The 20,768-nt window shown below is 39.7% G+C and overlaps 1 protein-coding gene across 1 annotated transcript in view; it reads left to right on the forward strand.

The window, feature by feature from the left end:
• COL25A1 (collagen type XXV alpha 1 chain) overlaps positions 1-20,768 on the forward strand; it is a 510,463-nt gene that overhangs the window by 294,394 nt on the left and 195,301 nt on the right. The window contains exons 4-5 of the mRNA XM_064384022.1: positions 12,690-12,699; positions 14,174-14,185. Coding sequence (XP_064240092.1) covers positions 12,690-12,699; positions 14,174-14,185 — 22 coding nt within the window. The remainder of the gene's footprint in view (positions 1-12,689; positions 12,700-14,173; positions 14,186-20,768) is intronic.

The raw sequence follows: 20,768 nt of genomic DNA on the forward strand, positions 1-20,768 counted from the left end.
ATCAATTTCTGTTCTTGAAATTCTCTCCAATCTTGATTTCGGTAACTCTGATTTTTGTTGTCATTGTTTTTTTTTCATCCTCAGTTTCTGTTTTGGACACTTTTCCTCGCCTGCCCCTGAAATGTTTACATTACTCTAGTCAGGGGTTCTTAACCTGGGTGAATTATTTCCTAGAGAATCTAAGAACGAACTTAAGAGTGTGTGTCTGTGCGTCTGTGTGTCTGTATGTGTGTGTGTAGTGTTTTATATATGGATATTTCTAACTACTGCAGCTATTGTTTTTATCCAGTTCCTAAGAGGGCTGAGCATCACTGCTACTTTCTTTCTCTGGATAATCTCGCCCAAGCCCATGGGCAACCAGCATGACACAAGTGAGAGCTCAAAAGGGTCCAAGTCGGCCGGGCACGGTGGCTCACACCTATAATCCCAGCACTTTGGGAGGCCGAGGCGGGTGGATCACGAGGTCAAGAGATCGAGACCATCCTGGTCAACACGATGAAACCCCATCTCTACTAAAAATACAAAAATTAGCTGGGCATAGTGGTGTGCCCCTGTAGTCCCAGCTACTCGGGAGGCTGAGGCAGGAGAATTGCTTGAACCCAGGAGGCGGAGGTTGCGATGAGCGGAGATCGTGCCATTGCACTCCAGCCTGGGTAACAAGAGCGAAACTCCGTCTCAAAAAAAAAAAAAAAAAAAAAGGGTCCAAGTCAAATAAACCCATGTTCATAGTTTGAACTTACCCTTCTAGAAGCTGTTTGACTAAAGAAACATTACTTAACCTCTCTGAAACTTGCTTTGTTCAACTGCAAAATGGTAGAAATGACCCCTAATTTTCAGGGTTATTGTAACAAAGAGAGATGTCCTTTGTAAAGCTCTTGGTGTTGTGTAGTGGTCAGTAAGTGGTAGCTGCTATGATTCAGCCACAAACATCTGGGTCCCTCAAGAACATAAGCTTGTCAGTTTGCAGAGCCTCTCCTCCCTGATTTTAAAACACTTCATTTTTAGGATTCTGCCTTAGTGAAGCAATAAGCATGATGTGACTCATGCATTATAAATTAATTGACTCTGGGTGTTAGAAATGTGCTAGCATGCATTTATTAATGTGAAACATCTAGACAGCTGCAGAGAGCACTGTCAAGTCATCTTTTTAACAGTATTTAGAAAATCAGAATTGGGCATATATTAATATAATCAGACTGAAAGATGTTTATAAATTGGCTTCCAGTATTTATCTGGAACAATCAAAATAGCACACACTAAGAATGTTATTAAACATAGCAGAAACCAAATTACTCAATATATACAATGTAGTGAAAATTGATAGGGCAGTAAAAATTGCCTAGGTATGTATTTCTAAAGCAATGGAAGCTGAGCAGGTCTCTTTTCAGAAGTATTCCATATGTTTATTGTATCCTACTAAACATGTCTGTAAAACTGATCATTTACCTATACCTTCATTGCCAATCCTGATTCCAAGCCAGCTGGTGAAAAGGCTTGGATAAGTATTATGTTTTAGAAGCTTGACAAACATTTATAGTCAACGTGTAAGTTATTTATACAGCTCCATAAAATAATGCAGTTTAGTTACAACCCAGATATTTTGGTTTGCAAAACAGCAAAGGATCCCAGGAACTCTGTGCCTAGCAGGGATCCCCGGTTCACGTGGAGCCATGACCTTTTATCATGGGTGTTTAGCTGTATAACTTTCCTGCCCCTTTCTCCACTCCTACTTCCAAAAGTGATAGGTGGCATACAGAAAGGTACATTTAAAACCCTTACTTACTGAATTTCTGAGATTATATCTTAAGCATTTTGCAACATTCTCCCAAGTAATTAAAAACACCCTGAATTGGGAGAAAGTTAGAAACTGGAATTCAAAATCATTAACCTAGATCTTTGAGTAAATGACTAATATGGAAAAAATTTAACAACTTAATTAAGAGTCTGTTTAAAAGTTTTCTGCAGTTAATTAGTTATCATATGACAATATACTTTTGTAATCAAGAGATATGGTTAGTAAAATTTAGAGAGGCATAGAAAAATAATAGAAATATTTACTTATAATCCTATCATCCAGAGGGTACCACTATTTTTGTAATGTTTCCTTTCTTCCTCTTGCCCTCTTCATCTCTTCTTTTTTCCTTCTCTTTCTTTTTTGAATAAATTTATAACTATACATCTGATTAAATATGTATATACACAAAAATTATACCCTAGAAAATATATAACCTGTATTTTATATACTACAATATAAATAAGCATAATGTATACATATATGTACAGTTGATAATTGGAATAGCATTGCATTTTTAGTGTTATAAAGAAATCGGAGATATAGTCAGATATTTACAGATGCTCCTCAATTTATGATGAGGTTATGTCCCAGTAAACCCAGAGTAAGTTGAAAATGTTGTAAGTATAAAATGCATTTAATACACCTAAACTACTGCGCATTAGCCTAGGCTACTTTAAATGTTCTCAGAACACTTACATTAGCCTACAGTAGGGCAAAATTATCTAACACAAAGCCTATTTTATAATAAAGTGTTGGCTATCTCATGTAATTTATTGAATACTGTACTGAAAGTGAAAAACAGGATGGTTGTATGGGTACTCACCATGAAGTAACATACACAGAAGAATGCCTGCTGGGCCTGAAGAATGTTTGAAGCATTGAACTAAAAATAATTGCTGAATGGTGGAGATGCTGCAGCAACAGGGTTATCAATCTTTCTCTCTTCTTAGAGACTAGAGAATAGCTGGTAGGAGGGCATCGACACTTGTCGATGGTTTAGCAGGCACAGTCTTCTTCAGGAAGATACCAACTTTTGACTGTACAGTTTGTTTCTTCTTTTCATTATGTATTTCTCTTTACTGCGAGCAAGAGCATCCCTTATCTGCCATCAGCTCTTGGGAATCTTTTGTAATTGACATCCATTTCTCTAACTCCAAGAGCCATTGCTAATAGTAGTAGCAAATATTTCTGCCAGTTTCTTTGCTGTGAAGTTCCTTGGTGCCTTTGGCATAACTTCTGCTTTCTCTGCCTCAACTTCTTTACTTCTTTCTTCCTCCAGTTCAATCAGCTCCTCACTGGAAAATTCTTCAGCCTCAATGCCAACAAGCTCATAAGTTTTCTCTTTATCAATATCCAATTCTAGTGATTTTCTAAGCACTAGTATCTGGTTACTCACTATTTCATCAACAGCAGAACCTTTGTTAAAGCCTTTGGATGTGTTTACATGTCTTCAAAACTTTTTTCCAAATGCTGTTCATGCATTGCTGTGTGACTTCTTCCCTTGTTGTGGCGACGTTCTGAATAGAATTTAGAATGCAGCCAGATTTAGTCGCTCCAACAGCCTGCGCAAATGTCTGGCGTTATCAGTATGCTTTGAACGCAGCTCTTGTGCCTTGATCCATTGGTTGAACGAAAGCATTTGTGTTCAGCAGCAGATTCACAACGTGTACATCAAGATGCACGTCACTGACGCTGTGGAAGCCCTGGAGCCTTGTCTAAGATCAGAAGACTCTTGAATGGAATGTTGTTTTGCCTACAATATTCTCTTGCCTGTGAAATAAAACAGTTCAAAAACCAGTCTTCAAACAATGCTGATATCCAGGCTTTTTCGTTATGGTGATGATAAACAGGAATTGTATGGTTGCTCACATTTTGAATGCTCTCGGGTTCTCTGAATGGTAGATTAGGAAAGGCTTGAATTTGAACCCTGCAACATTTCCACCTCAAATTAAAGCCTTTCCTATAACACCCCAAGGCAGTGTTACACAGCCTCCAAATGCCATAGATTCTGGCATTGGACTCTTGGGGAATGTATGTATGCTCTGGCGTATACATTCAGAATAAGCTCATTTCATTGACTTTAAACATTTGTCCTGGTAAATACTTCTCATCCACACTTATCCTATGCAGCTCTTCCCAAAATCTTAGGTACCTTCAAGATCAGCACTTACTGCCTCACCACAGACCTTCATATTATGAAAATTATGATGCATTTTGAAGTGATGGAACTGGCCATGTCTTGCTATAAACATTTGTATATATGTAGGGTCATCGGTATACTCTTTGAACTCATAGAACATACTTCTTACCCTAGCCTAAATCATCAGTAGGCCAAGTGGTATGCACCTCTATATCTGGTTTTCCATCCATATGACAAGTAATTTTTTCATATTATCAGTCAGCCCAGCTCTTTGTGATGATAGCAGATTTAACCAATGCTGATGATTTCACTGCCTCAGTGGTTTACATCTTATCCTTTAAGATGGTTGATATCATGGATTGTGAAAGTCCTAACTCTTGCAATGGCCATTACTGGCTTGTGCCTTCATACTGGGCAACTACTTGGATTTCATCTCAAGAGTAATGCCTTCCTCTTCTCACCAGAAACAGGAGACACAGATGAGCATTCTGCAGACATGATAGGACACAAAAATACAAAAGACAATATCTAAAAAATGCCAGCAACACAGTACACAGTAGAGTATTGTGTGGCTGCGTGGCTGACTGGGAGCTGCAGCATGCTGCTGCCACCCAACATCAAGAGAGTATTGCACCATCTATTGCTAACCTGGGAAAAAAGCAAAATTCAGGTTTCTACTGAATGCGTATTGCTTCACACCATTGTGAAGTCAAAAAGTTGTAAGCTGAACCATCATAAGTTGAGGACCATCTGTATATAGAAAGATGTAAACATTATTTATAATAGTAAAAATCTGAATAAACCTCGGTGGAATATTAGGCAGCCAATAACTTTTAATAATGCAAATTAATGCATGAGTCTTTATCTTTTTTATGTTATGTATATACAATTTTTATAAGAAAAATGCATGTAATAAAATTTTTTACTTGTGGTCCACATATGAACATTTCAGTCTTAAGAGAGAAAAAATAAATATGGCATTGTGTTAGAAAATATAACATTTTGACAACTTGTCAGCCTGATTAAACATGAGTAGATTTTTAGATACAATTATATATTTATGAAAGGCAAATACCATGAAAGAAATCTTCAAAGTTTTGAATCTTTTTTTTCACATTAACCACCCCCCAAAATAATCTCCATGCTCATTCTTGCTCTCTCTCTCTTTCAATTTTTTTTTTTTTTTAATATCCACCAGGTTTGAGATGAGCTACTTATTTTCCTCTGGAGTAGAATATGGCTTTTACTTTCCAGAATTAAAACCATTGAGAATTAAGTGTTTTCCAAAAGAAAACTTTAAATTGAAAGATTCTGATCTAAGTAATATAATGTGACTGCAGCCAAGGTGCAGAATTATTAATATCTATCCTGTAGGATAGCACAACAGGTAATATAAATTATGAATAACGTTTATCTCAGTCAAGTGTATAAGAATCCTTGGAAGCAAAGGCAGCTTATAGACATTGGGAGATTATTCAGTGTTTGCAAAGCCATTTTAAAATTAATACGCAAAATCCATAATGCTTTATGTTTTCAATTGCTTCTCTCTCTAGTATATAATTTGCATATTAATTGGCTTTAAAAATTAATCGATACTTTATCTAAATTTGAATAAAATGAAGTGTTGGAATCAGATATAGAACCTATCTTAAACCTCCATGCAATACTTACAGAGCATAATTTACAAAGTAATTTGATATAATAATTTACATAGTAATTTGATATAATTTACAAAGTAATTTCATATTAATTGGGTATGGAGACTGAATCAAACTAGAAAGTAATTCTTCTTCAAGATGGAACTCTCGTACTTCTCTTTTGTATTGGTAGGTATATACATTTCCTCCTCTGGCCTTTGGCTGCCTTAGTTTTATCTTTATTATCTGAATAAAATTCCACTGAATGTGAGTTATATGATTTGGCTCTGTGTCCCCACCCAAATCTCATCTCCAGTTTAATCCCCATAATCCCTACATGCAAGGGCGGGACCAGGTGGGAGGTAACTGCATTGTGGGGGCAGTTTCCCCTATGCTGTTCTCATGCTAGTGAGTGAATCCTCACAAGATCTGATGGTTTTCTAAGGTAGTTTTCCCTGCTCTTGCTCACGCTTTCTCGCCTGCCACCATGTAGGGTGTGCTTGCTTCCCTTACTACCATGATCGTAAGCTTCCTGAGACTTCCTGAGCTATGTGGAACTGTGAGCCAATTAAACCTCTTTTCTTTATAAATTATGCAGCCGTGGTGTATTAGTCAGGCTTCTCTTAGAGGTACAGAACTAATAGGATAGATAGATGGATGGATCGATAGATAGATATAAAGGAGAGTTTATTAAGTATTAACTTACACAATCACAAGGTCATACAACAGGCTGTCTGGAAGCTGAAGAGCAATGAGAGCCAGTCCCAGTCCCCACACTGAAGAACTTGGAGTCTGATATTTGAGGGCAGGAAGCATTCAGTACAGGATGCTAGGCCAGTCTCTCTTTTTCATGTTTTTCTGTCTGCTTTATATTCAGTGGAAGCTAATTAGATTGTGCCCACCAGAATTAAGGGTGGATCTGCCTTCTGCAGCCCACTGACTCAAATGTTATTCTCTTTTGGCAACACCCACACACAGCCAGGATTAATACTTTGTATCCCTCAATCCAATCAAGTTGACACTCTGTATTAACCATCACACTTGGTATGTCTTTATAGCAGTGTGAAATGGACTAATACAGTAAGACTTTCTTTTCAACATTGATGCATTTATTCTACAGTTAACAGAAGCCAAAAGAATACTTTCTGGAATATAAGATTGAGAATCCACATTTTGAAAATATACCACTGTAATGTAAGAATAGTAACCATTCTACTGGTTCTTTAAAAATATTATTGTCTACCCTCTGTGGGCCAAACTATTCTCACCTTTTAGCAGTTCAACAGTTGTTTCAGATGCACCTTTTAGCTTGGAGTCTAGGATATTGGAGAAGAAAATGCAAACGTATTCACAGAATAGTGAGGATGGGTAAGATCCCTGCTCCCTGGTGCTGCAAGTGTAGAGTACATCTGTTCCACTAACTGGCACAGACTCAAGGTCAAACCACAACTCTTGTAAGGTTAAGGGTCCCATTGAGAGAATGAGGCCAGGCACGATGGCTTATGCCTATAATCTCAGCACATTGTAAGGCTGAGGTTGGTGGATCACTTGAGGTTAGGAGTTCAAGACCAGCCTGACCAACATGGTGAAACCCTGTCTCTACTAAATACAAAAAATTAGCTAGGAGTTGTAGTGCATGCCTATAATCCCAGCTACTTGGGAGGCTGAGGCAGAAGAATTGCTTGAACCTGTGAGGCAGAAGTTGTGGTCAGCTGAGATGGCACTATTGTACTCCAGCCTGGGGAACAGGAGCAAAACTCAATCTCAAAATTTTTTTAAAAAAGAGAGAGGATGGGATCAGGGGCCAGGAGAAGGTTCCATGACAGAGCTCCTATTGGTCTTCAATACTTCCTGCCCCCAGAACAATCCTGCAGCCACTCAAGAGTGTTTTTGAGGTAGTTCTAGAGCTTTATCTGGATGCCTACTACAGGTGTTACTTTACAGATGCTTTTCTTTTCACCTGAAAAGAAAAATAAACTTGACATATGAGTGTGTGAATTTTAAAATTTTAAAGATAATGAAATTACAGTAATCATTTCAAATGATTATTTTAGATGGTAAGGAATCCAACATGTAAAACATAAAAATTATATTTTTAATTCAAGAGAATTAAAAAATCTAAGTATGAGTGTACTAAAATAAAAGTAGTAGTCAAGCTTGGGTTTCTTGATGATGAGTTTCTGAGTTATTGAGGCAATTTCTAATTATCTTGAAACAGATAGTACCTTTTAGAGTTGCATGAACAATACTTATATTTCCTTGAGTTTTTGTAGATGGAAGCTTTTTATTTAAAATTGATCACAGTAAAGATGTATGTGAATCTGTTATCCTAATCAATATTTCAAAATAATACTGTACTTTAAAACTACAGCCTTTCTGTGCCTCTCTGTGAATGTGTTAAATGGGAAAGCAGCATTTGTCCCATCTGAAAAAAAAAAAGTCAAAGATTTACCATCCATTAAAAATGCATCATGTCGTGAAACTAATTGCCTCAGTCAGAGATCCAAATGAGTTTGTCAATTCAGAGAACTGTGTTAGCACTTAGTAGCAACTATAATTGTGGCAATGTCACAGGATCCTTTGGGTGTTACTTTTCCAGCTGGAAACCTCTCTGGCCAGTGGCACCTTTGCCTGAGTTTTGCTCATTCTGCCTACTCAGCCTGGCAGGCTGTGCTCGGCTTGCCCTACCGGCCTGGATCCCACAGCTGCCAAGGGTGGGCCAGATGCAAAATGGCAAGGGGTGTGTGAGCGAGCACAGGGTCCAGCCACTGCACACAGCCAGGTGCACTGGCTACTGCAGCAGGGCAGGCAGCTCCAGGTGCTGTCACAGGTGCTGGCTCCATGCAAACCTGTGGCTAGATCTGATGCACTGCAAGTGGCTTCTGCTGCAGGCACCCACGTCTGAGCAAGGGTAATGTGGTGGCACCCAGAAGCTTGGAGACACCAGAAACCACAGTGCCCTGAAGAGGGAGTCGCAGCCTGGCTCAGGGAGGCTCTAGGTCTGGGCTTTCTGAAGGGCCACACCTCTTCTTGCCTTCTGATGCTTGCAAGGTGGCGAGTATGGGGGAAGTGGGGACAGGTGTTTAAGTCCTGTTTGTGTTACAGCTCTTTCAGTCTTCCCATTTGGTGGGTCTTGGGTTCTTGACCCACATTCAGGAAGAATGATGTACATGGACAACTGGAGGATGAGCAGAGCAGAGAGGAGCTTTGTTGCTTGACAGAACAGCTCTCAGGAGACCCAGAGTGTGTAGCTCCTTTCTGAAGGCAGCTCATCCTGACGAGTGTCCAGCTCTCAGTAGAGAGGAGACCCAGAGTGGTAGCTTCTTTCTGTAGCTGGTAGTCTCCATGTCTGTGTGAGTCTGAGTCCAGAGGTTTCATGGGCTTCAGAAGGAAGAAAGTGTGTGCTGACTGGTCCATGGGCAGCCCTAGATGGGCCTGGACCCAGAACTGGCAGTCTGGTTCCCAGCTTCAGGCCTTTCCTGGCTTGAAAGGGTTTACTAGGGACCTGCCCCTTTCCGCTTAGGAACCTGTCTGCTTCCTGCTGTCATCAACATGTCTTCCATGGCAGCTTGGCTGTTCATGCCAAGGGGCACCTGCAGGCCTGCACTGTGACACCCTCAGCCCCACTGGCCTCCTTCCCATGCTCATTGGCACGTAAAGTCTGGAGGGGGCTGAGGCCCCAGGGAGCTACTGTATCAGTACTGCCCTGAGTGTGCACACACCCAGCTTAGTTGTGACAGTGCCTGAGCTTGATCACAACTTTGCTCCACCCTGGAGCAGGCACCAGGAATGGGGAGAGGCCAGAGAGTGGAAGTAGACACTTCTGAGCCTGCAGGGGCAGGAGGGGTTTCCCAGGTTCCCTAAACACTGGGGATGCCAGGTCTGGAGCCATGGGTGGGCAGCTCCAGCTGCCCCCAGAAGTGCAGGACTCCCAGCCCACCAACTCAGCAGGGGGAAGGGATCCTGCCTGTTCCCACCCCCACTGGCTTCCTGGAGCACACAGCCCTGGCTCTACCTCCTCTACTGCAGCCGGCATCTTTACAGGAGCCACTCCAAATGGGCTGCCGCTGCCATCAACAACAGTCCAAAAAAGAGTGGTTAATATTGCTCTTTAGTTGCTTAAAGTAATGCATACTCCAGTGATAGGTCATCTGATTTATCATGTTCCATTGTGGCTTACTTGCCTTGCAAAACTTTCAAACTCTTTTGAATACTTTCCCATCAAGCATCAGCTACTGGCTGATTGTTTTCCACCTTGCTATTCTGATTACTAGTTTTTAAGATCAGCTCCTCCTGCTGTTTCTTCTTCTGCCTGCTGGTACCTAAGCTGCCCTGAGAGCATTGCATTTAGCTGTTGACATAGAGCGAGTTGGTGACCTGGAGCACTCAGTATTCTCCACTCTCTCATGTATGTTCCTGACTTTAGCATGTCCGTGACTTAACTGTTGCTCTTGGCATGGCCCTTGAGTTTACTAGATTCAGGTTTTTATTTATGAAGCATTTTGGTGATTTGCTTGGGAAAAAAGATCTTTTCAGGAATTCAGTTTTTTTTTGTTTTTTTTTTTATTGCATTTTAGGTTTTGAGGTACATGTGAAAAACATGCAAGGTTGTTGCATAGGTGCATACATGGCAGTGTGATTTGCTGCCTTCCTCCCCTTCACCTATATCTGGTATTTCTCCCCATGCTATCCCTCCCCAACTCCCCACCCCCCCCCGCTGCCCCCCCACCCCCCCAACAGACCCCAGTGTATAGTGCTCCCCTCCCTGTGTCCATGTGTTCTCATTGTTCAACACCCTCCTATGAGTGAGAACATGCGGTGTTTGATTTTGTGTTCTTGTGTCAGTTTGCTGAGAATGATGGTTTCCAGGTTCATCCATGTCCCTACAAAGGATGCGAACTCATCGTTTTTGATGGCTGCATAATATTCCATGGTGTATATGTGCCACATTTTTCCTGTCCAGTCTATCATTGATGGGCATTTGGGTTGGTTCCAGGTCTTTGCTATTGTAAACTGTGCTGCAATGAACATTCGTGTGCATGTGTCCTTATAGTAGAACGATTTGTAATCCTTTGGATATATGCCCAGTAATGGGATTGCTGGGTAGGAATTCAGTTTTTTAAAAGGCAACTTACAGTGGTTTTGAACCTTAAGCATAATTTGTAACTACTCATTCAGGGTGTCCTTTAGAAAAAGTTAACTTTCACAGTTAATTATTAATAGTGGTCAGTACCTTTAAATTAGAATAGACTAGAAAAATACTCAGTAATGAATGACAATATTTGTATTAATCAATGAACTACTCAGAAGCAGCTTAAGGAAATTCTGCGGTGTTTCTTTTTGATTAGTCTGGGACAAAGTGTTTATCACCACATGCCCTCAAACACTAGGGAGTTTCTGAGACGCTCTCCTGCTCTCCCTCTATTCCATGGCTCCTGCTCAGAGCAAATACCATTGCCATATCCCCAGAAACCTCTCCTCTGATCATGACCCTGGTTTGGCCAGATGGCTCTATTATGACAACTACAGACTCGCGCTGCCGGACTGTCTTTTTGCAGGTATTTTAGGTGTCTGTTATGAATAGATTGTTACATCCTAGTGGGTGAGAGGATGTGGCGTAGGCAGTCCTGGAATCTTGCAGAAGAGTAGTAAGGCCTGCTTTGTGTATTCCAAGTTTTAGATCAGAATTACCGAATTTGTTATGTTTATGCTTTGTTACTCTGGGAAGCTTCTCTATCAGCCACTTCCTCTTTTCCCTCTTTTTCATGTTCCCTCCCCCAACACACACATCATACAGCCCTGAAATTCATATTACACATTACAGTAATCTGAGTTCCTTAGTGCTATATACTTTCCAATGCTCATATAGCCAATAACTGTATCAATGTCTATAAAGCTATAACTATTTCCCATGCCTATAAAGCTGATAATTATCAGCTTTTGGTACTAAACAGTCATTTATAGCTGTTTGTTCTATCACCAACATAAAATCCATTATGCGATATATATTTTATAGAATAACATATAAGTGTATGCACATGTGGTGTCATATCATTTTGTCAGTATAATGGCAGGAATGTGGCATATTAAAGATGAACAGGTAGAACAACCACAGAAGTTGGAAAATCTCGCAAGTATACTAAAGAAATTCTTTTGAAGAAATTCTTCCTGCTTTTAGAGAATCCTGCATTTTAACTTTCACATAACGCATATAAGAGATGTAATATATTCTGGGATTCTATAAAAGGTTGAAGTTCACACTTTTTTTTTGAGACAGAGTCTCGCTCTATCACCCAGGCTAGAGTGCAGTGGCAAGATCTCAGCCCACTGCAACCTCTGCTCCCTGGGCTCGAGTGATTCTCTCACCTCAACCTCCCGAGTAGCTGGGATTATAGGTGTGCACCACCACACCCACCTAATTTTTATATTTTTAGTAGAGATGGGTTTCACTGTTGGCCAGGCTAGTCTCGATCTCCTGTTCTCAAGTGATCCATCCACCTTCGCCTCCCAAAGTGCTGGGATTACAGTATGAGCCACTGTGTCTGCCTCATGTTCGCACTTCTGAGTTTGCATTAGTTCAAAACAGCAGAAAGACCAAAAGGTTAGGGCTGATGGGGATGGTAGGGGAGGAAGAGTCCACAAGAGTGACCACATGTTTGTAATTTCACCCAGTACATGGATCTAGAAAGATCCATAGTTACATGTAAGTGGGTCTTGGGAGAAAACCTTTGTAGCCAGGCTAAGCAACATACCAAGACATCAAAAAGAAAAAAATTACAAAGTTAGTCAGGCATGGTGGCATGCGCCTGTAGTCCCAGGTATTTGGGAGGCTGAGGTCAAAGTATCACTTGAGCCTGGGAGGTTGAGACTGCAATGAGCCATGATTGCCCCACTGCACTTCAGCCCGGGCAACAGAGTGAGACCCTGTCACAAACAAACAAACAAACAAATCTTCATAGGTTCTCCATAGAAATCTTCTCTATGTTTACTGCTGATCTTAGAGCTATTACCCTCAAGAGGCTTTGCTGAACTGGCTTCTGTATAGGTATCAGTTGCAGGTAGGAGTGCCTGCCGGTCCTAGGTTTGCTTCTGGAAGCAAAGGTGCATGCTGTGGCAGCCCTGGAGTGGTTGGGAGGTTTAGGGTGCTACCCACTTGAAGAATGCTCTTGTACTATAGTTGATCTGAACAAGCCTGTATATAACTGTCAGCTTAAACTTGTAGGCTGAAAGGCAGAATGACCTGGTAGAAAGTACATAAACTTTGAAATCAGATTTGGGTTTAAATTCTGGCTTTTCTATAAATTTGTATAAGTTGTGTGACCTTTAGCTTATTTCTCTGAGCCTCTGTTTCTCCATCTGAAAAGTTCAGGGCGATTATAAGGAATAAATGGAATAGCATATCCAAAAGTGCCTGGCATTTGGTAAGGAATTAATAAATGTTATTCTCCTTCTCTTTCTCTCCACCACCGGAGAGTACAGGAGTGGGGCGAGCAACATCTGCAGTGACTTGGTTTGGCTCTCCTTCCTAGTTTGACCTGCCAACTACATTTTCAGGCAAAGTTCTTGGAAATCATCTGTTCTATCCCCAGGGAGTTAGAGAACAAGTACCTAAGGAAATCCCAAGCCTGGAGAGAGGCTACGAGAGATAATTCCTGGGCCTTCTCTGGAAGTTTTGTTAGCTCCACACTTTCCTGTGTGATATTCGGTGCTATACAGCAGAGATAATGAGATTGCACACTATTTATTTACTTTTTAAGATTTTTTTAACTCAGTGTAAGCATCTTTTTAATCTCATCTGATACAAAATCCAATTGGAGATTTTAAGAAGGTGGTGTGTAATCAGTACTTTTATTCACAGGTGGTTTATCTTTAGCTAGAAGCATTTACAGTTATGCTGCTTTGGAATTTTTGATCAGCTTAAACAACACGAAAATAAAATTCAAAATAAATTACATTGGCTAGAGGTCACGTAATCTATTGACTGTGTGAAGAGTTAGGATGCACTTTAATGATCCAGAGACCTCTCATATCCTTTTAAAATGTCCCTAGGCTCAGTTATGCAGAGTAAAAGATAAAGGTTTATTTTTAAAATTAACTTAAAATGTTGTTGAAATAATAAGAAATTAAAAGACTTGGGTGAGTTTCAAAACTAAAATATCTGCCTTTAAAAAAAAAAAAACTTAAGTTTGTCATGTTTGAAAACATAGCTCACAGAGTGTGCTCTGAATAGCTCATAGTTTGGGCTCATAGCCTGTGCTGGAAGATTCTTCCTTTAAAGTAGCCCCTTCATCATGATAATACTAGGTGTGGTATTCTTTTGCCTTCTCTTTTCCAATTAAATTTTAGAGCGTGCTAAAACCCTGGAGTCATTTTGGAGTTAAATAGACTATAATATCAGGATTTTAGATAATTAACATAAAGTAAAACCATTAGGTTGTGATATAATTTTTTAAAGCCACACATGAAATTTGTCAGTAGTTAGGATATTATCTTCAGAAGTATTTGTATATATTTTGAGAATAGTTTCAATTTTGGTAGTGAAAATATCCACTTAGGATACAATTTTGTCATTTTTTTTTTTTTTTTTAAATTTCGGGTCAGCCTGGTCCTCAGGTAAGATAATTCTTTTCTAGCAAATTTTTTAAATGTAGATTTTTCCCAGTGTGGCGGTCTTTCTGCAATTCTTTCAAAAAATATGAAAAAGCTATGAACTGGTAATCATGACACCACACAGTAGAACAAATATTTCCCAGGAGTAAACCCTTGGGGCCTCGTCAGGGTTGTGTGAGCCACATCAGCTGTTGGGCCAGATGGCAGGTTTAACAATGTACTATCGTATAAAGCAAAACTCTTAACTGATCTGAAACAGTGCCACAGGACTTTAATGTAAGACAGCATGACTTACTAAAAGTCGAGTATGAGCTGGTTTGCATTAGGTACTGATTAATCATGTGCTAATAATGTTGTTGTGAATCCCTGCAGACTCTGATTATTTAGACTGTGATCCTACTAGCTACTTTTGATTCATTATAGACAGATATTGAACTTTTAAAATAGAAACAACTGCCAAAGACATGATTTATAATTAAACATGAGTGCAGTCCACAGAAAATCTTAGTGAGCCCTAAATCATATTGAAGAAAATGAGCAAATTTTAGGAAAGGGAGGAATGTGGTATAAAGATGGAAATACAAAAGAAGAAGTGAGTTTTCAGAAATGAAGAGTCAGTATGAAAAACTCAACAAATGGCAAATTCAATATCAATACTAATTATAATCTGTAGGATGCTACAGAGAATAAAATGCAGTTATTAATGTTTTACTCTTAATACTCTAATGCCTATAAATAACATGATTATTTACTGAACTCATCTTCCATCTCTTTCCCCTTGGTGTACTGAATGCTATTTCTCCTTAGATTGCTTCACAAATAAGCCATTTTTATAATAGCTTGTAGTCAATATTATGAATTATCTACTGTGTGCTATAAAACCTCACACCAGATCCTAAGAATATTATTTATGGTTTTTATGATCGCTGTATATACATGTCTAATGAAACAAAAATTCCACATACTTCAGTAAACAAGTTCTTTTCACACCAAGTTTATGAGAAAGTTTGACTTTTGATTACTTTATATCGATATCTGAAAATGCCTATATTCTTATTATTTGTGATTTTCACTCTTGTATTCCATGTTGGTTCTAAGTAATTATTAAAGGAATAAAATCCACAGAAAAAAGTTATAGCTTGTTTACCAAATTTGAAATGGTCATATTATAATGGAATGAAATGCTTTGTGTGGTTTTTTTTTTTTTTTTTTTTGAGACAGAGTCTTGCTCTGTCTCCCAGGCTGGAGTGCAATGGTGCGATCTTGGCTCACTGCAACCTCTGCCTCCCCGGTTCAAGCGATTCTCCTGCTTTAGCTTGCTGAGTAGCTAGGATTACAGGCGCCCGCCACTATGCCTGGCTAATTTTTGTATTTTTAGGAGAGATGTGGTTTCACCACATGGGCCACACTGGTCTTGAACTCCTGACCTCAAGTGAGCCATCCACCTCAGCCTCCTACTATGCTGGAATTACAGGCGTGAGCTACCATACCCAGGCTGCATGCCTGCTTTTATCTGATGCTTACAACAGCCCTGGAAAGTATTATCCTACACGTATATGTGTGTGTGTGTGTGTGTGTGTGTGTGTGAACATACAGAATCAGAAGAGGTAAATTACTCACATGAGTGTCACCATAAATGGGAGCTGAAGTGAAGTCTGTCTCTCAAACCCTCATACCTTGTAGTGCTCAGCCATTGAGAGAAAGTGGTGAGACAGCAGATGATAAAAGAAGTTGAAGTGCTGGTTTTGAGAGATCCTTATCTTTAACATATTTTAATTTTTAATAGAACCTCTGTCTTAGCTGGACCTTCTTTCCTGCATCCCAAAGCAGTTCTTAAGAATTTGAGCATAAATAATTTATTTGAGAGTCTATCCTAGAAAGCACTGTGAGAGAGTGGAGAAATTACATTGAAAAAGCAACAAAACCAAAAAATGGATGCTTTAATGAGCAGGTTACTGCTGTGGACAAGCGGAGCTTCATTCTGCTGAGGAATCCTGAGAGACTGTGTAGAGCAGGTCCAGAATCAACCCAGGGAGGGACGAGGAAGTTGATGGATTTATCCACTAATTTCCCTGCCTTTATTGTTGAGGGTTGCAGCTGGGTATGTTGGCTTCTCAGCACTCCTGGCCTGCTGTGAAAGGAATGTAGGAAGTCATAGGGACGTGTGAGACCTGTATTCCAGCACGTCTTGGAGCAGATAGTAGTGGGTAGGCACCTCCATCTCTCATAACATCCAAGTGCAAGTGTCTTATAGACAAGACAGAGTAGAAAATTCAGATATGAATAGAAAGACTTGGAAAATTAAGTATAAAGGCAGCATTAAATGCATAGTAGTTAATGAGATACTGAAGAGAGTAACTATAAAAACAGTCATAGTAAATCTTGAGTATACACTGCAGGTAATAAACAGAAGAAAGATCATAAGCCAGCACTGGCAGCCAAGAATGGACAGGACCCGGAGAACTGTGGATGACTGTGGCTAAGAATGAAAGTCTATCATGGCATTCAGAACACCTTCACATCAGATCCTGTATTTACTGTGGCTCTACAGAAGCATAGTCTACCTAACTGCCTATGATGGAAAATGTTGAAAATTTGTAAGGAGATCGGGACCAGCATTTTCAAATGGTGACCTGCTCTGGTTTCCTTTATTTTGGCTACCGGTTTGACTTTAGTGGATGTGAAATCTCATGATCGTTTAGTTAAAAATGTCTTCCTCACATCGCAGCAAAAGGAAATCAATACCTTGAGGGAGGATAGATATGAGGGAAAGTGTGAAGTCAAGACATACGCTCACATTATCTTTCCACAGCACAAAAAATAGGTGAAGAGTTGTTGTTGTGTCCCTGAGAAAAAGCCTGGCCTACTCTTACGCCTACATCATCATCATCATATTTTTCCAAAGAAACTTCCATTGTTAGATTTGAAATTACGTAGCTCCTAGTGAAGTTTTGTATTCGGTGCTTGATGGTCATTAGCTTTTTTCTGATATTTTTATAAATTATAGATGAGTTTTGTATATAGGCTCCTATCCATATCTGTATATTTCATTTTCTCCATTAGCTATTGTAACGTGTTACTTTCCTAACCCCTGCTCTGCTCTTGGGAAATTTTCTTTTTCAAAAAAAGTGGACCTTAAATTGACTTTTAAAATACTATTATTCAACAAAATGAGTTTTATTTATTTTTATTTTTTAACTTTTAAGTTCAGGGTTACATGTGTAGGATGTGCAGGTTGGTTACGTAGGTAAATGTGCGCCATGGTGGTTTACAGCACAGATCATCTGATCACCCAGGTATTAAGCCCAGAATCCAGTAACTATTCTTCCTGATGCTCTCTCTCCCCTCATGCCCCCACAGATACCCAGTGTGTGTTGCTCCCCTCGATGAGTCCATATGTTCTCATCAATCAGTTGCCACTTATAAGTGAGAACATGCAGTGTTTGGTTTTCTGTTCCTTAGACAGGCTTTCAACCACAGAACAAATTTTCTTTATCATAAATATGAGCACTTAGAAATGATACATGTAGATTTATCAATATGTGCAGCAGAGCTTTTGTATTTTATAAAATTATATCTTACATTAAGACCTTATGATAAGCCTACTTTTTCTTTGAGTAAATTTACATAAACTGTAACATTAAATCTATTTAACATAGATCTGTAAGGTACATACAGTGTCTATAAGTACATTATATGTGTGTACTTATATATGTATATATGTGAAATGAAAGTCTATCATATATATGTATATAAATACATACATATAATGTACTTATAGACACTGTATGTACCTTACAGATCTATGTTAAATAGATTTAAACGCACATTGCTTACTTATATACTGTATAGTAAATGCACATTGCTTACTTTTACGCTATATATACAGTGTAAGGTACATACAGTGTATAAGTAAGCAATGTGCATTTAAAACCCAAATTAGAGGCTAAGCATGGTGGCTCATACCTGTAATCCCAGCACTTTGGGAGGCCAAGACAGGTGGATCACTTGAGGTCAGGTGTTTGAGACCAGACTGGCCAACATGGTAAAACCCTGTCTCTCCTAAAAATACAAAAACAAAAAACAAAAAACAACAAAAAAGCTGGGTGTGGTGGCACACACCTCTAATCCTAGCTACTAGGGAGGCTGAGGCAGGAGAATCGCTTGACCTGTGATGGAGGTTGCAGTGAGCTGAAATAGCTCCACTGTACTCCAGCCTGGGTGACAGAGTGAGACTCCAAAAAGCAAAACAAAACAAAACACCCAAACTAGAAACTTGTGGGTTTTTAAGCTGTTAAAAGCTTTCTTTTACTTGATCAAATTTTTCTTTAAATTTCCATCTTCTGTTACTTGAGTTACTGAAAATGATCCTTTTCACATACAGGATGTATCTAGTAACAGGAACTTGAGATTTTGGTTGTCTTCTTTTTCTTTTTTTTCCTTTTTCCTCTTATTTTTGTTGACTTAAAATGATACCTACTTAAAAAAAAAAGTCAACCCTTTTAATTTCTTTGATTTTATAAGATTTCTGACCTAAAATGTCATAACTTATTTTTTGTTATTTATATACAATCCAATATGACTGATTGGCCAGATAATCCTGTTCCTCCCCAGCTCTGGGTCTCCCTGGCACATGCTGTTAGCTGTGGGGAAATGGAAGGGTATGGACATTGCGAAACTTCCTCTTTACCCTTCTCTCCCCATCTTTTTTTGCAACTAGTTAAGGAAGGGAAAGGAGGAGAGCTTGTCATCTGTGAAAGCTTTCTACAAACGAATTCTCCCTTAGCCAACCCTGAAACCCACAGTTCCCCCCCTGCCTGAGTCACAGCCGTGTCATTCAGACTCTTCTTAGCCAGCCTACTGCCACTGAAAATCTATACTTCTGACTTTCAGTGGATTTTTCATTAAGACACTATTACTAATAATGGTCTATTTCTACTGTACAATGGGGATAACTTTTAGGTACTTTAGGAATAGGCTTTTGTGGATTAGGCTGGGAAAATAAACCAAATTCATATTGAGATTCCTATGGGAAGATATAATTAGGTTTACAAACAAAATACGTCCCCCTAGAAAAGGGTTGTAGGCTGGGTGCTATGACTCATGCCTGTAATTCCAGCACTTTGGGAGGCCGAGGCAGGTGAATCACGAGTCAGGAGATCGAGACCATCCTGGTCAACATGGTGAAACCCCGTCTCTACTAAAAATACAAAAATGAGCCAGGCGTGGTGGTGGGCACCTGTAGTCCCAGCTACTCGGGAGGCTGAGGCAGGAGAATTGCTTGAACCCAGGAGGCGGAGGTTACAGTGAACAGAGATCGTGCCACTGCACTCCAGCCTGGCAACAGAGCAAGACTCTGTCTCAAAAGAAACAGTGGGGGCGGGGGGTGGGGTTGTAAATGTTTAAGTTGGGGGACTGGTATGGTTTAAATCTGTGTTCCACTGAAATATCATGTGAATTGTAATTCCCAATGTTGGAGGTATGGCCTGATGGGAGGTGACTGGATCATAGGTGTGAATCCTTCATGAATGGTTTAGCACCTTGTCCTTCCTGCTGTTCTTCTGATAGAGTTCTCATAAGATGTAGCTGTTTAAAAATGTGTGTAGCACCGCACACCTCCCTGCCCTCTCTCTCTTGCTCCTGCTCTGACCTTGTGAAGTGCTGGCTCCCCATTTGCCTTATGCCATAATTGGCAAGGAAGCTTCCTGAGGCCTCCCCCAGAAGCAGAAGCTGCTATGCTTCCTGTGAAGACTGCAGAATTCTGAGCCAATTAAGCCTCTTTTCTTTGTAAATTACTTAGTTTCATGTATTTCTTTACAGTAATGCAAGAATGACAAATACAGCGATTGTGCATCCTTTAGAGTTTATTAAAATATTTGGACAGAATTGTAATTAGCAACTTGTTATCCATGTGCAAATGTTTATGTCAGTGAGAATTGTCTTGCATAGGTTGAACATTCTCTGTGTTAAGCTGGTTTTGCACTGCTGTAAAGAAATACATGAAACTGATAATTTATAAAGAAAAGATTTAACTGGTTCACGGTACTGCAAGCTGTACAGGAAGCATAGTGCTGGCATCTACTCAGCTTCTAAGGAAGTCTTAGGAAGCTTACAATCATAGTGGAAAACAAAGGAGGAGCAGGCATGTCACATGGCAAAAGCAGGAGAGAGAAAGAGAGAGAGAGAGAGAAGGTGCCACACGCTTTTAAACACCTAGACCTTGTGAGAATTTGCTATCTTGAGAACAGCACCAAGACGATGGTAAACTATTCATGAGAAATCCACCCCCACGCTCCAGTCACCACCTGCCAGGCTGTACCTCCAACTCTGGGGATACATTTCACCATGAGATTTGGGTGGGGACAAATATCCAAACTCTATCATTCCCACATCATCTTATTCATAGTATTTATATTATACAATGTAAAACTTCTCCTTAGAAACAAACTCAATTCTACTTCTATATCACACATTATTTTGTAAAGCCTTCCAGATTAATAAGGTTTTATTTGGCAGATTGATGGTAAAAAGAGAAAGTGTCTATTATTCAGTGAGTGGTTATGATCATCTTCCTAAAGCTGAAGAC

Source organism: Aotus nancymaae, unplaced genomic scaffold (genome assembly GCF_030222135.1).
Source record: "Aotus nancymaae isolate 86718 unplaced genomic scaffold, 86718_ANA_hifiasm-v0.15.2.pri h1tg000033l, whole genome shotgun sequence".
In the NCBI taxonomy this organism is placed as follows: domain Eukaryota; kingdom Metazoa; phylum Chordata; class Mammalia; order Primates; family Aotidae; genus Aotus; species Aotus nancymaae.